The sequence below is a fragment of the Aspergillus tanneri genome, assembly GCF_003426965.1.
Source record: "Aspergillus tanneri strain NIH1004 chromosome Unknown AapTan_2_pilon_pilon_pilon, whole genome shotgun sequence".
Taxonomy (NCBI): Eukaryota; Fungi; Ascomycota; class Eurotiomycetes; order Eurotiales; family Aspergillaceae; genus Aspergillus; species Aspergillus tanneri.
The window spans coordinates 4,271,146-4,284,850 of NW_022984629.1; the positions used below are offsets into that span (position 1 = coordinate 4,271,146).

At 46.6% G+C, this 13,705-nt stretch overlaps 6 protein-coding genes across 6 annotated transcripts; 3 read left to right on the forward strand and 3 right to left on the reverse strand.

The window, feature by feature from the left end:
- Positions 1-151: 151 nt before the first annotated feature.
- ATNIH1004_001355 (putative MFS multidrug transporter) lies at positions 152-2,039 on the reverse strand (the record flags this gene model as incomplete). Its single annotated transcript, XM_033566055.1, has 2 exons — positions 152-270; positions 359-2,039. 2 exons carry the CDS (start codon positions 2,037-2,039, stop codon positions 152-154), a joined length of 1,800 nt encoding a protein of 599 aa, XP_033431812.1.
- A 1,214-nt stretch (positions 2,040-3,253) lies between these two features.
- On the reverse strand, positions 3,254-5,491 carry ATNIH1004_001356 (uncharacterized protein; the record flags this gene model as incomplete). The annotated part of the gene is made up of 15 exons (XM_033566056.1): positions 3,254-3,420; positions 3,484-3,603; positions 3,665-3,739; positions 3,791-3,930; positions 3,985-4,072; positions 4,127-4,180; positions 4,232-4,286; positions 4,340-4,509; positions 4,570-4,607; positions 4,657-4,722; positions 4,785-4,862; positions 4,918-4,964; positions 5,029-5,056; positions 5,112-5,205; positions 5,275-5,491. The coding sequence occupies 15 exons, from the start codon at positions 5,489-5,491 to the stop codon at positions 3,254-3,256; spliced, it is 1,437 nt and encodes a 478-aa protein (XP_033431813.1).
- A 2,545-nt stretch (positions 5,492-8,036) lies between these two features.
- ATNIH1004_001357 (uncharacterized protein) lies at positions 8,037-8,381 on the forward strand (the record flags this gene model as incomplete). The annotated part of the gene is made up of 1 exon (XM_033566057.1): positions 8,037-8,381. One exon carries the CDS (start codon positions 8,037-8,039, stop codon positions 8,379-8,381), a length of 345 nt encoding a protein of 114 aa, XP_033431814.1.
- A 1,804-nt stretch (positions 8,382-10,185) lies between these two features.
- ATNIH1004_001358 (type 1 glutamine amidotransferase) lies at positions 10,186-11,078 on the forward strand (the record flags this gene model as incomplete). The annotated part of the gene is made up of 3 exons (XM_033566058.1): positions 10,186-10,426; positions 10,484-10,710; positions 10,788-11,078. 3 exons carry the CDS (start codon positions 10,186-10,188, stop codon positions 11,076-11,078), a joined length of 759 nt encoding a protein of 252 aa, XP_033431815.1.
- Positions 11,079-11,388: 310 nt separating this feature from the next.
- On the reverse strand, positions 11,389-12,066 carry ATNIH1004_001359 (OPI10 family protein; the record flags this gene model as incomplete). Its single annotated transcript, XM_033566059.1, has 1 exon — positions 11,389-12,066. The coding sequence occupies one exon, from the start codon at positions 12,064-12,066 to the stop codon at positions 11,389-11,391; it is 678 nt and encodes a 225-aa protein (XP_033431816.1).
- Positions 12,067-12,615: 549 nt separating this feature from the next.
- On the forward strand, positions 12,616-13,500 carry ATNIH1004_001360 (thiamine pyrophosphokinase-related protein; the record flags this gene model as incomplete). Its single annotated transcript, XM_033566060.1, has 1 exon — positions 12,616-13,500. The coding sequence occupies one exon, from the start codon at positions 12,616-12,618 to the stop codon at positions 13,498-13,500; it is 885 nt and encodes a 294-aa protein (XP_033431817.1).
- Between the last annotated feature and the right edge of the window lie 205 nt (positions 13,501-13,705).

Here is a 13,705-nt window from a genome sequence, read left to right on the forward strand (position 1 = left end):
CTGCAAGTTCTAACTTTTGTACAATTCCCGGGGGTTGGATATTTCTTATACAATTTGTGGCGACAGCTCCGTTACAGCGTTACTGCCTATTTCAAAAGCCAGTACTTCCAAGTCTCGATGGAAAGCAAATAGAATGCAGATGCGGTCATCTTTAAACCTTGTTGCCCAGTCGAGGCAGTCGGAGTCCAAAATGCATGAGAAGCATCATTGCACCCCAGAGGGCCGCGGAGCCAAAGGTTACACGAAGAGCTGCAGCATACGCGCCAATCACTGCAACGGTTTTAGCAAGAATGGCTCACCAATCAAGAATCCATAGTATGCAAGGGAGTCCTCGGAGGAAAAAGAGAAAAGGGCTTACCTTCGTGTTGGTGGATAGGATCCAACGTAGAAATAGCCTGAACAGACTTGCGAACAAGGAAGATAATGGTCTCCTTCTCCGGCCCTGTTACCATCCGCTCGAGATGGTAAACCAGAGTATTTTGGAATATCCAGCTACTCGTTGCCACGCCCATGACAGAGCCCAGATTCCGCCACAGTCCCAATGTTGTCGTGGCCACGGCCTGCTCGTCTTGTTCACTCGTGGCAAGGACGGCGACCATCAAGGACGGAAAGGAAAATCCCTGTCCGAGACTGGAGAGAGAAACACAGACCATAGCAACTACATCAGGAGTGCACACCTCCATGGAGGCTGCGGCAAAGCCTCCAAATAAGAGAAACACGTCCCCGATCAATATAGTGGGCTTCAGGCGCTTGGACCAGGTAATGAGAAAGCCTGTGGCAACGCTTGAGACCGTCACGGAGAAAGTGGACGCGACCAGCCGCAGCCCTGATTCCGTGGGGCTGGCGAGTTTAACGGCCTGGAAGTACAGCGGCGCGTTAAATAGCATGGTATTGACCGACATGGATCCAAAGAAATTCCCGAAGATGATACTAGCTCGAGGCTGTTGCGACAAGAACGAAATGGGCATCACCGCGCGCTCTACCGTGCGCTCGTAGCGCACAAACACGACCGATAGGACGGCTGCCATGATCAAGGATGAAATCACAATGGGATGGGTCCAGCTGTAGATGTTCCCGCCCAGGTTGAGCCCCATGATCAAGGCCGTCACGCATAGGACTAGGATCAACGAGCCTACCAAGTCGATCTGCTTGATCAGCTGGCGCAGGGGCGCGCGTTCGGCTCTTGCTCTCTTCAGCCCCAAATCCCCCGGGGTAGTCCAGGCCGCGACGACGAAGTAGATAAAAATAAACGGCAGTTGAACATAGAACGCACCTCTCCACCCGACCTGGTCGCAGAGATAGCCGCCGAAAGCGAGACCAAGGCAGCCTCCCAAACCGAGGAACAGATTGATATAGGATTGGTAGACCCCGCGGTATTCAATGCGCACCAAGTCACTGGACAGGATCATGCCCATGGAGAAGACACCGCCGGCGCCAAGGCCGCAGAAGGCTCGAGCAGCGATAAAGCTCCCGATACTCTGGGCGGACCCGCACCAGGCGGTGGTGAAGAAAAAGACAGTGATGGAGAACAGATAGACGGGCTTCCGGCCGAAGGTATCGGAGATGCGCCCGAAGAGCGGGAGAAACGCCGTGGAGGTCAACAGGAACGCGGTAGACAGCCATGAGGCGGCATTGGAGGCATGGAAATGCGAGGTGATGACTGGGTGGCTGGAGGCCATCAACGTAGAGTCAAAGAACCCAATGGCATAGCCAATCAAGATACCCGAGAAGACCAGCCAGAACCTCACCGGCGAGACGTTTATGAAGCGTGATGCATAGCCGGTGTTATCACTGAGGGATTTTCTCCCTTCTGGGTCGGCGATTTCTGTGGATTTGGCGAGGGAGGGAATACGCTTGAGGTTGTGGTCAATCTCGAGACCTTGGGGGAGAGAATTGACCCGCGAAAGACTGAGTGACATGGGATCATAGTCACAGGTTAACACGGTGGACGAACCATTATCCACGGCCGTGTCAACCTCGCCGGAATAAGAGGGCAGTGATGAGGAGTTCAATAACGGGGTAGACTCGTCAGCAGGCATTTCATGGAGGGGAAATAATAGTGGAATGGAAGATGAGAATCAAATCTCTCATTGAGTCAGATCTCCAGACAAGAAGGCCTTGGAGATTTGTAGTGGATGGTTGGGATATACGCCGATGGCGGCGCGCTAATGCATGGAGTACTTGGCCCTGGGTCCACGTCTTCTCGTGCAATATGCAGTACTGTGTTAATTGAGCTGATGAGAGTTGGGAGTCGAATACAGACAAGTGTAGCTGATCCTCATATTCAGCCAACGAAAGACAAAAATGCCTCCAGATATACGAAAAAGCCACCCAGTGGGAAATAATACCAAAAAGAAATTTAAATTAATTAAATTGAAAAAAAAAAGAAAAAAAGAAAACCCCTGAAACACTAAACTAGTCTGATCCACTGCTTAACAAGCTCTCCATATCTGGCCCAACCACAGCGGGTTCCCTTCCGTCTGAAATCCACTTAGTCGATTGATCAGACGTGACCAACATTGTGTCATCGGACGTATACAGTAAAAAAAGCATATAAGCAACGCCTAATATAAGCAAATATCCAAGATAGCAACGAAACACGACGTCCGAATTGATTTTGCTGCTTTTTGCATACAAATTTGCTTAATACTCTAATATAAGGTCATTGCTTAAAATTTTTATCTCTCCCATACAAAGTTGCTAATATTCGGTTATAGTGGGTTTCTTTTATCCAATTATATTAATTTATTTAGTCATGTGACTAAATAAAGTCCCCGAACCTAGTCGTCCTGCAAAAATACGTATATTTTACCAAGTAGAACACCATACACATACAATTTTTTTATAATATCTAGAGAAATAATAATCGAAAGGTTATAGAATATTTTACTTCACTTTTAAAGAAAAAAAATAAAAGACCGGTTGAAAAATAACTAAGATCCTATCTTAAGCAAAATCCTACTATAAGCAAATTTGAAGTCATTTTACTTTCGTTACTTATATTCGTATTTTTACTGTATTTATTTTTTCACTCTTTATTCCGGAAGCTTTCTTATCTTTTCACCCTCCAAATTGTAGTTCTATTTACTGGTTTTTCTTTATAGGAAACTTGCATAGTTTGCTCGGTCGGGACCTGAAATTGCTAGAATCAATCGACTGTCTAAGTCACTCTACAGTATATTTTATTGTTTGCACCGTATACCTCTCGAGCAGTCATATTCTGGGTATAGTGCGAACTATGAAATCAGTCCGTCTATTTTGCTTCGATCTCGCCCACCACGATATTACCCTTTTCCGATGCCTCAATGGCGCCAGTTTGCACCCCTTGCTCCTCATCCAAAACTCCATGGGCAGCACCCTTTTCATGCTCAATAGGAACGTGATTTCTAACGACCAACCACGTAGGGAACACCGCGAGACCTAACGGGCGATTAGATCATATTCACAAAGTACCTTAGTAGTCCGGATAGGAAGAGGACCTACATAGAAGAATGGTGTTAACAGCGAGGGGAACCCTCCCCCCGTGCCAATTCCGAGTATTGAGCCCAAACGAAACCGCCTGGGATAAACTCTCCTGTCCACGGAGAATGCCGGACAAGCGAGCTGGATACAGTCAGTGGCTGGGACACATATCTGCCTCTGGGTTACGACTACGGTTACATACCGAGTTCGGAGATATTATCCGTCATCGTGGATACAAGGTAGTAAAGCCAGTTTTGTAGTGCTTGCTGGCTGAAATCTATATGGACTGGTTAGTAGAGTCAAACAGAAGTATCGGAGGGAATGTTACTCCATAGCATTATGACGAAGAATCCCTCGACAAAGCCTTTGTCGGTCCAGTCGTATGATGGTGGATTCGCCGTGTATTTCTCCTGGATTACCCAGGCATAGACCCAGGCGATTATGTGGACGACAGTCACGTAGAAGAACCTGACGATTTGTTCAGAATTTGAGGGGGTGGACCCATTAACGCGGCGAACTTACCCATAGGTAATGCGGTTTTTAACCGATGTTCCCTGATAATCCAAGAATCGGCTGATAAGTCCGGATGAGAAGAGACTCGCAAAGTTGCCTTGTATCGATTAGCCAACATATCCAAAGGCAATAAGCCTAGATCAGCACTTACTGAGAAAGCCGATCAAAGCACGCGCTCGAACACCAAAGTAGTACGTTGAAAAGTCTTAACAGTCAGCGCGCCAAAATACGATAGGTATAGGAGACGGAGTCGTACTTGAGCTGTATTGGTTAAAGTACGCTGCCCAGAACAACGGCAAAAGCAGAGCAACCTAGAAGTCCGATGAGCCACGTTATTGCGCATCCAATCGAAGCATAAGCGTACCTCTTTCCGACAGGACAGTCTCCAAAGTTCCAGCATCTCGGCACGCCACGAATTCTGGAGGACAATCTTCACCTTGCTTCCATCGCTGCGCTGGACCTTTTCAGGTGGCGAGAGAAAGATGGCCAGAGGAGTGCCGAGACATTGCAAAGCGACAAAGATGAGATACGACTCTAGATATATGGTTAGAGATTTCTCTATGGAACCTGTCAACTCAATTTAGCTGGACATACGTGAGCCAACTTTTCCCTTGTTCTTGGCATCGGCAGAGCTATTGTAGAATGAGCAAGAGACTCAAAATTCATAAGGACCTAACTCACTGGTTGAGTGCAAGAAGTATAGCACCGCCCACCAAAGGACCTCCGGTACGGAACCAAAGCCAGATGCTATAAATGATCAGCTATGGATTGCATGTAATAGTAGTGAGTGAATTGCATGCATGACTAACTTCATATATCTGCCTCGTTTGGTCGGTTCGGGATATCCCAGTGCTACGGCTCCTTCGGACGCCCAGAAAAGACCCGCCCTAGTATTCGGTAAGACAACGTCAAATTTAGTGTAGAAATACTATCATCACTCACGATAACCCGCATGCCACGGATCCAACGAGTACAAACCAGATGTTCCCCTAGAATTGCCTGTTAGTATGTTCACAGATGCGAGGCTGTCCGGGTTATGTACTATAGACGTACATAACGGTTATTGGTGTACAATGCAGCCCTGGAATATATACCATGAGTCGTATTCCTCAAAACAGGAGGCATGATAGACATACGAGTAAATCGGAAACCCGATCGCTCCTAACAGCAATGTCCAGTTCAATCCAATTCTGTTTGAAACTGGGCCTCCAAAGAGACATAGGATACCCACTATAAAACCCAACGTCAGTACTCGTTTTCAAACGCTAGGAGAATATAATCCGAAAAAAATGCACTTACTGAGAGCAAAAACCAAGGCATTTGCGGCATTGATTAGAAACGGCGATTGCGCGCCTCCCGCACCCAGACTATTCATGGCATTCCACAGCCCAGGAGCCATGAATCCAACACCGCCGATAACGAAGGCATTGAACAACGTGGTATGGTACCATATTCTCTTCTCCTTGTGCACGGACACATTGTCGGACAATGCCGAGATAGACACTTGACCTGCCATTACACCTTAATTATTCAATTTATTCTCGCAGGGTAACCCGATTCTATAGCATCGGTCGATGTAATACAAATCTCTGCTTCCCGAAAACAATCCCGGGAACTCCATGGTAGAAATAGTAGTTGTGGTTGTGCACCTTGCTCATTTTCCTCTGATCTTTGCACAGGGCCTCATTCATGGGCCAAATTGCGTGCTTGGGAGGGTATAGAGATAGTGTACCATCATGATGTTACTAATATTCCCAAGGTCAGGACTCTTAGCCAATCACCGCATCAACCAATGCTTGTGGGGATACAAAGATTTTGTACACCGGCTTGGCACGGTTGCCAGCGGATATATTATGTACTGACCCACTGAGATGTTTGTTTACTGCAGAATGAATGTCGAGCGCCTCATAAGCTAATTTAAAAAATATATATATTTTGACCGAAAGAAACCCGATACATGGAAAGACTATGTACAAGCTGATCCATATTCAGCAATTGGCATCGGTGGCTCGGTGACTGTAAGTGTACTATGGTATCTTGATTGATTTCAGCACCGACTTCAACACTAGGTATTATAAATGCCATTATTCAGGTACAACCCACTAATATAAGACACGAATCTGGAGGGAGACAGTTGTAATATTTTTATCCTGAATAAGACTTGTCCTCTGATTCCTAAAGATACAAAGCAGGCAAACACAGTGGTTATACCAAATTGCAATAGTTGCTTCCAGTTCCAAATGATTTCTGTTAGATAAATATGGTAGGAACATTAGGTATAGTATATTAGGAAATAACTGTTTAATATTGGGTATAGGTAATATTAGGCATACTGATGTGTTTTTGTTCACTTATTTTAGCCAATTGCCTATGCCCTGTATCTAGCTCTATTAGAAATGTAATACCTATTTTCCTAGATTAATCGATGAAATGACCCGAACTTTGTATGCTAGATAAATAGATCACTGCTGAAATATACTCTAATAAGGGGTATTTTCTGCACCTTTTCCACTGGAATTCTATGTATATGCATATATATACCAAGCAATCAAGTCTTCACTGCATTTTCCTGGTCCCGTTCATGAAACACTCTCAACGTTGCCTATCCCATCCTCACACCATGTACCTCATTGCTACCATCCATCGACGTCAGAACCCTCTCAATCTCACCGAGACTCTTCCATTTGTCTCCATCATGAAAACGAAGCACACTGCCGTCGTGAGCGCACAGGAACCAAAATAAGAAGTAAGCTGCCGAACTACTTTTTGATAGCAAGTCGGGACAGATAAAGGCCACAACCCCAGTAGGATAATAAAATGCAAATACCATAACATGATCACTCAATTCTGGCTGTCCCGTAGCAGTGAAGGTACCCTGTCACGAGGCCGACATATATCATGAACTGGGGACCTGATGTTAAAGGTCATCAGATACTCAAAGGTGAGTTCCACAGACGTACCTAGGCAGATCGTCGGTGCCTCGAGGACCTTTCAAGGGATGGGGATGGGACACATACACAGTTAATGTCTTGAAATACAAACCAAGCCCCATCCCCTCGACCACCCTCCCTATCATAAACATGGCCAATCTGGCCGCGCCGGCTTCGAACGTGGCTCCAACGCCAAAGACGGCAGAGTCAAGAGCAATCGATTGCCATCATCCTAGAAAATCGGCGGCTCGACCGACGATGAAGCCTATCACAGAGGAGAGTAGGATGTATGAGACGATAATACCATGCACGGTGGGTGAACGTGAGCCGAAGTAACTGACATAACTTGGCATGACTGTCACTGGACCGGTGGTGCTTTTGTCACGCTAGAGGACACATGTCAGAGTGTCTCTGGGAGATGAAGTCGAGAGAGAGAGAGAGAGAGGAGGGGAGGGGTGTTATGAGATCCAGATTATCAGCACCAACTTTACGACCCAATCAGGAAGCTACCCATGGCCGTGAACACATTGGCGCGGATATACCGAGGTGGCATCAGCGTCCAGGCGCTCCCTCGAGCCAATGCAAAAGTTACACGCGATCTGGAGTTGTGCTTCAAATGGTATCTTGAGTCGAAACGGAGCTGGACAAGAAAGAAGATAAGGATTTCGGCGGCGGAGAGACTTCATTAGAGGTGGAAACGACAAACAATATTGTCTGCTACCGTGCCGCTATCCAAAAACATCATAGTACACGCGTGTAAATAATTAATTAGTCCATTGCTCGCTTGTTTCCCTTTGCTGCATTAAATACGTGCAGGAGCAGATATGTCGTACCCGTGTAGCATACCCAAAACGGCATACTATACGCGCCAGATGCATTGCCACTAATTATGCTCTTTAGGGATACTATAAAGTTAACGCGTATGGATTCCATTGAGTGGCTTCATCTGGGCTCTAAATGGACATCATGAGTAGATGTAATATCATTTCAAACTTGCTGAAAACAACGTAGAATGCCAAAAGAATTCTAGTATACTACTATGCATCCTATTACAAACCATTGTCGTCTTACCTATTCTCAGTCAAAGTTGAAATCAACCGATCTAACAAAGAAAAGAAACGAAGAAAAAAGATGACCGTCATGCTGAACTTCTACCTGTTTCCCATCCTGACCCTCGTCCTCGTGCCCTTTCTCGTTGTCTCCCGCGCAGTTATTGCCTACCTTCAAACCCCCAAGGGCTTCTGGAAGTATCCAGTGCAGAACTACCTGTCCGCTTTCACCAAGCTGGGCTATTTCTGGGAGATGGGCTGCAAGCATCCATGGATAGAGGACAAGGTCGGTGATGAGCCAAATAGTACGCTGGACAGGATTGCCGGTCTGTGTGGCTCCCAATTTCCTCCTCTACTAAGATTGCAGCATGGAATTAGCGAGCTGCATAAGGTAGGAGTTGTATTGAATACCCCATTTCTGCGGTGATGTTTGGTCCAACATGTTTACCAGTCCCCATAAAAAACAGGCCTTATAGTTTGCGGATATTCTCAGTCAAGAAGGGCCGTCACTTTATTCTGCTCATCATCATAATATTTCGGGGCGCAATATCGACATGTGTGCACAAAGCAGTCAGACCGCCCCAACATGTCAGGTAACTGATGCTCATATCGACGACTCTCGAAGTGATAATAGCGCTCGAAGATAAGCGCTCACAAATCTGAATCATCCATCAATGGTTGGGGCGGATCTCAAATCCTCGAGTACACGATCCCTTAATTCAGGGCCATCAGCAGCACATTGAAAAGGCCTTCAAGCTCTAATGGACGTGGGATAGGCCGCATCTCGGAAACTAGGCTCCAGACTTGTAGACTAACAGACTCTTTGACTCTCTCATCCAGTGTATCCCACTTTCCCTTCTGGGGGTGGGGGGAATAAAACTCATCATAATCCATCCATGGTCAGGACTATAATTCGTAAAAACAGGTTCAGGTACAGGAACGGAGATGTGCATGCATACTGCTCAGGGGGAAGGTCAAATATATCCACAGATGATGAACATGGGAATAAGTTATTGCCATCTTTGATGTATCGGATCCCTTCTTCGATATTTTTTTTGGAAATAGAACTCCACACGGGTAATCACCCACCCTTGTGGAGTTTTAATATCTATGTTCGAAATAATTGTACAAGTTTTCCGACAATAATAAGCAGTCCTCTGCTTATCATGGTCACTACCTCTAGGCAGTAAGCATGGGCAGGGTATGCAGCTAAACGTGATTCAGGGATAGCTCATCTTGTGTTAGAAATATTTACTAAGATCGTGACAAACGACGAGAAATTTCTGAACTACATTCAACTACATCCCGCATATAGTTGGGGGAAAAAATAACTTACCCTTACGTGCCCCAGAAATGAGCCACTTTTCGACTCCAACTACTCCTATAAAAACAATCGGTCTGGCAGAGATGTGCGAGGCCAACTGTCGTCAGTTTAGACGAAAGGGCACAAAACTATGGGAAGAGTATAAGCCAGAGCATATGGACTCCGTTAACGAGTCCGAACCTATCTCTCTCTTGTTCACAGAAACAAGGTCCAGGGGAGCCTTATCATTGGTATCTCTTTGTCGCCCGTGAAACTCAAGATGGTCTGGTTTACCAGGTCAAGGGAGATGCTGAGTATATGACATACGAGCCTTCAAATGAACCTATCAACATACTATCTTCCTAATCCTGTTCAATCCTCTATCAGTTAGCTGTCGTCACTAAGGAGCAGGCCCTCGAGCAGCTAATCGACAGTCTGCCAATGAGAACTGCCAAGCTGGTTGAAAGAGGTATTGTACCAAGTGCAAAACTTCAAATGGCGAGATCTAATCTATTATGCAATCATTCTAAGGCGGATAGGTATCAAGTAACTGATACGCCGAAAGCAGAGGGGTGGGCCGAATAGCACTTTTTAAATGTTCATAAATCGTTCATACAGGCATGCATCTATCAGCATCTCCAGCAGTAATACTGATCAACCAGATACCTAATTCGGCCACTTAATGGAGAGTACATTAATTGACGATGGCTTCAATATTCGTGGAGTTTAATCCAGGGATGACTAATAAAGGCGGTGGTAGTCGATAGCCGATAGGAGAAGCCATCGCGAATGACTCAATCGGTATACGGCTTTTGTCCAGGCTTCATTTTCCATTGCATAGTCGAGTGAATTTCATTCCCAATATCTGTGTTCTGGGACTGTCTGTACGGTTGACTGAATTTGTCTTCATACCCACATCCATTTCACAATGCGTCCTCCCCTCCGAATCGCAGTCCTGGAATGCGACACCCCACCGGACAAGATCAACACGAAATATGGAGGCTACGTGGGGGTATTCACATCGCTTCTTCACGAAAGTACCAAAGCCTTAAGACAGTCAGATAGGCTGGATCCAGAATCTGGTCTAGATATTACCGGTTGGGACGTGGTGACGGCACAGGAGTATCCCAAGCTCGAGGACGTAGATGCTCTTTTGTTGACTGGATCCAGTGAGTGTTTCATCTGCCAACTCTCCTTTCGGATTTCCACTCATCAGTAATTCCCAGAACATAACGCCTTTGATAACTATCCCTGGATCGTCAAACTCGTCGAATATACAAGGAACGCGATCGAATCCAGTCGAATTAAAATCCTCGGAATCTGTTTCGGACACCAGATCATCGGGCGCGCTCTGGGGGCCAAAATCGGTCGAAGTGATATTGGATGGGAAGTTGCCGTGTGCGACGTGGACCTGACAGAGAAGGGAAAGGAACTGTTTGGGAGGGAGAAACTGGTAAGCGACACTTTTGATTTGCCTGGATATTGATTCCACACGTCATTGTATCAAAACTGATCGGCTTTCAATCCTAGCGCATCCAACAAATGCATCAAGACTTTGTCTTCGACTACCCCTCGAATGTCATCTCTCTCGGGACTTCTCCCCGATGTGCGATGCAGGGCATGTATTTGCCTGGCCGTTTTATCACCGTTCAAGGCCATCCCGAATTCACAGAGGAGATAGTTACCGAAGTCGTCACCCTACGGACCAAGGCTGGTGTCTTCTCCAAGGAACAGTCAGAGGATTTTCTGGAAAGGGCGAAAAACCAACATGATGGGATCGCGATCGGCATAGTTTTCTTGAAATTCTTGCTGGACGCATAGAGTATAGGCTATGACGATGCATCTTGAGACATGCGGCTATGATGTATATATGACCCGCTGTTTCTGGATAGATGGATATAGATAGCATAGATATTCTTTTATTACAGAACGCTTCAATGCTATTCACGCTTCAATGGCGATTTCCTCAATCATGGATTCCGACGAGGAACTTCGTAATACTAGCAAATAGAACAAGACATAACTCAGACATTCGGTACGCAATAACCGACAACACAAACCCATATAAATACAATCGCAAATTACGCTTCAACAATGCAAGATGCTATACACTCTGGACCAACCATAACCATCACCCCGTAGTATTCGGGTCCTCACGCTCCAAGAACGTCGGATCCATATCAACACGACGCTCGAACTTTGTCCACCAGTCCCTGAAAGCCTTCAGAGGAACAACGTCTTGACCCTTGTTGCTCGGATCCGACGAGGCAAAGCTGGCGAGGAAATTGAACGCATTCCCGATAATGCGTTGAGCCAAGACCTTCGTGGTCACCTCCTTTTGCCGTCTCGTTTGCCGCACGAGGTCTGTCGACGGTGTCGCACCAGGCGTCTCCGCCTCCAACGCAGCCAACTGTGGCGCAACATTCTGGACCGGTTCGATTGAGATCCCTAGCGTCACCATCCCGGTTGCTGCTGCGCCTCCTGCTGGATTACTGGAGCCCTCGTCCAGCATCTCGTTGTCATCTTGGGGCCCTGTGCGCTGTGGCGGTCGAACCTTAAACACCGACGATGGTTTCTCATTCACAAGGCCCCCTATCAAGCGGAACTCTGAACCGGGGAATTGGACATAGATTGCGGCTGCGGTGTCCTGCGGGAGAACCGTGCCAGGCAAGAAGAAAACGACAATCTCGGTGAAGGATGGGTCCAGGGGGAATGTGAATGCGAACTTTGTGGCTTGGCCGTTGGGCTGTGCATCGACCGGGACAATGTCCGTCAGACAGGGCCTGCCGGGAATGATGACGGAAAACATAGCGTAATTGAAGCGGCGGGTAGAGGGGCGATTAAGAAGCGTTGTCTGGTTTCAAGATCATAAGGGTATTATAGTATAGAAGAAGAGGCAGATATCAAGCAAATTGGGCAATTACTATATAGCCGGACAAACAAAGCAGAAGGGATTGCATTATTGAGCTCCGAGCTCTAAAGAACTGAATTTGCCGGGTCGATGATGGAATCGTACAGAAAGAAAGTCTGCGGCGACGATAAGCCCTTATCGATAAGGGCTGTGGGCCTTCAAGGCATCTTTACCGTTGAGGCTTGGAGGGGTGAGGTTGATCGGTCTATTGTATCAATTGCTATTTATTGAGACAGTCACTTTACTTATCATTAGCATTGGTATTGCTGAAATTAATCATCCGACATCATGGTGAAATCGAATCTCGAGCTGGTCAATGAATGCGACACGTAAATCTCTCGTTCTTGGTCTCTTCCCTTTCCATCTCTTGGACAATAGCGTATCTAATAGTCATGCCAATATAGGTTCCCATACTACCAGGATGATGCGGTATTCTACGCCACTCACATGAAGAATTACCATCATTTCCGAGTCACTGGATGTGATGCTGTGCTAGGATATATCCCCAACTCGGTAGTGGAGAAGTTCTTCTGGCCAGAGGACTGCTGGACTGTTGACTCCACGAATCACACCGTGACACTGGTCACTCCGGCTGATGCAACACCAGAGATTCGCAGTCAATTAATCGCGAAGACCCTTGATGAAGCAGTGAAGCGGGGCAGCTTCGAGGTCTTAAAGGGCTGGCGCAATGAGAAGTATCCGATCTACGGCCCGGGAGGGAAATTCCTTCTGGATATGGAACGGTCTGCAACTCCTCTATTTGGTGTAGTGTCGTACGGTGTCCACTGCACTTGTTACGTGGATGATGACGGCGGTCTACGTATCTGGGTACCCCGACGCGCGAAGACAAAGCAGACATACCCGGGGATGCTGGATAATTCCGTGGCCGGGGGTATGAGCACCGGTGAACCACCATATGAGTGTCTGCTGCGTGAAGCCATGGAAGAAGCATCGCTTCCTGAAGATGTCGTCAGGAACAATTCCACGGCTGCCGGCTGTGTCTCGTATATCTACGTGCGAGACGCGCGAGCAGGCGGCGAAACAGGGTTATTGCAGCCGGAGATAGAGTATGTCTATGACATCAAACTCAAAGCCGATGTTATCCCTAAGCCTGGAGATGACGAAGTCGAAGCGTTTCACCTATACACTGTTGAAGAAACCAAGAAGGCATTGGCAAATGGGGAGTTCAAGCCCAACTGCGCTGTTGTTTTGATTGACTTCTTCATCCGGCGTGGGATTCTAACGCCAGAAAACGAGCCCGATTTCCTTGAGATAATAACGAAGATACATCGTCGTCTACAATTCCCGACAGCTTCTTATTTCTCCCAGTGAGCTACACCTGACGGATCTTCTTTATTTACCGGAAAACACATGTCCAGAGAAAGAATGATATTCTATTTGACTTTGCCCAGTCACCAAACAAACGCCGACGCTGCAACCAAAACATCCAATCAATGCACACGTTTTTTATGACTGACCAAGAAAACAATATTGGACGGTTTTGTTTCCATAGATTTCCGAATACAAGAAATGGTTT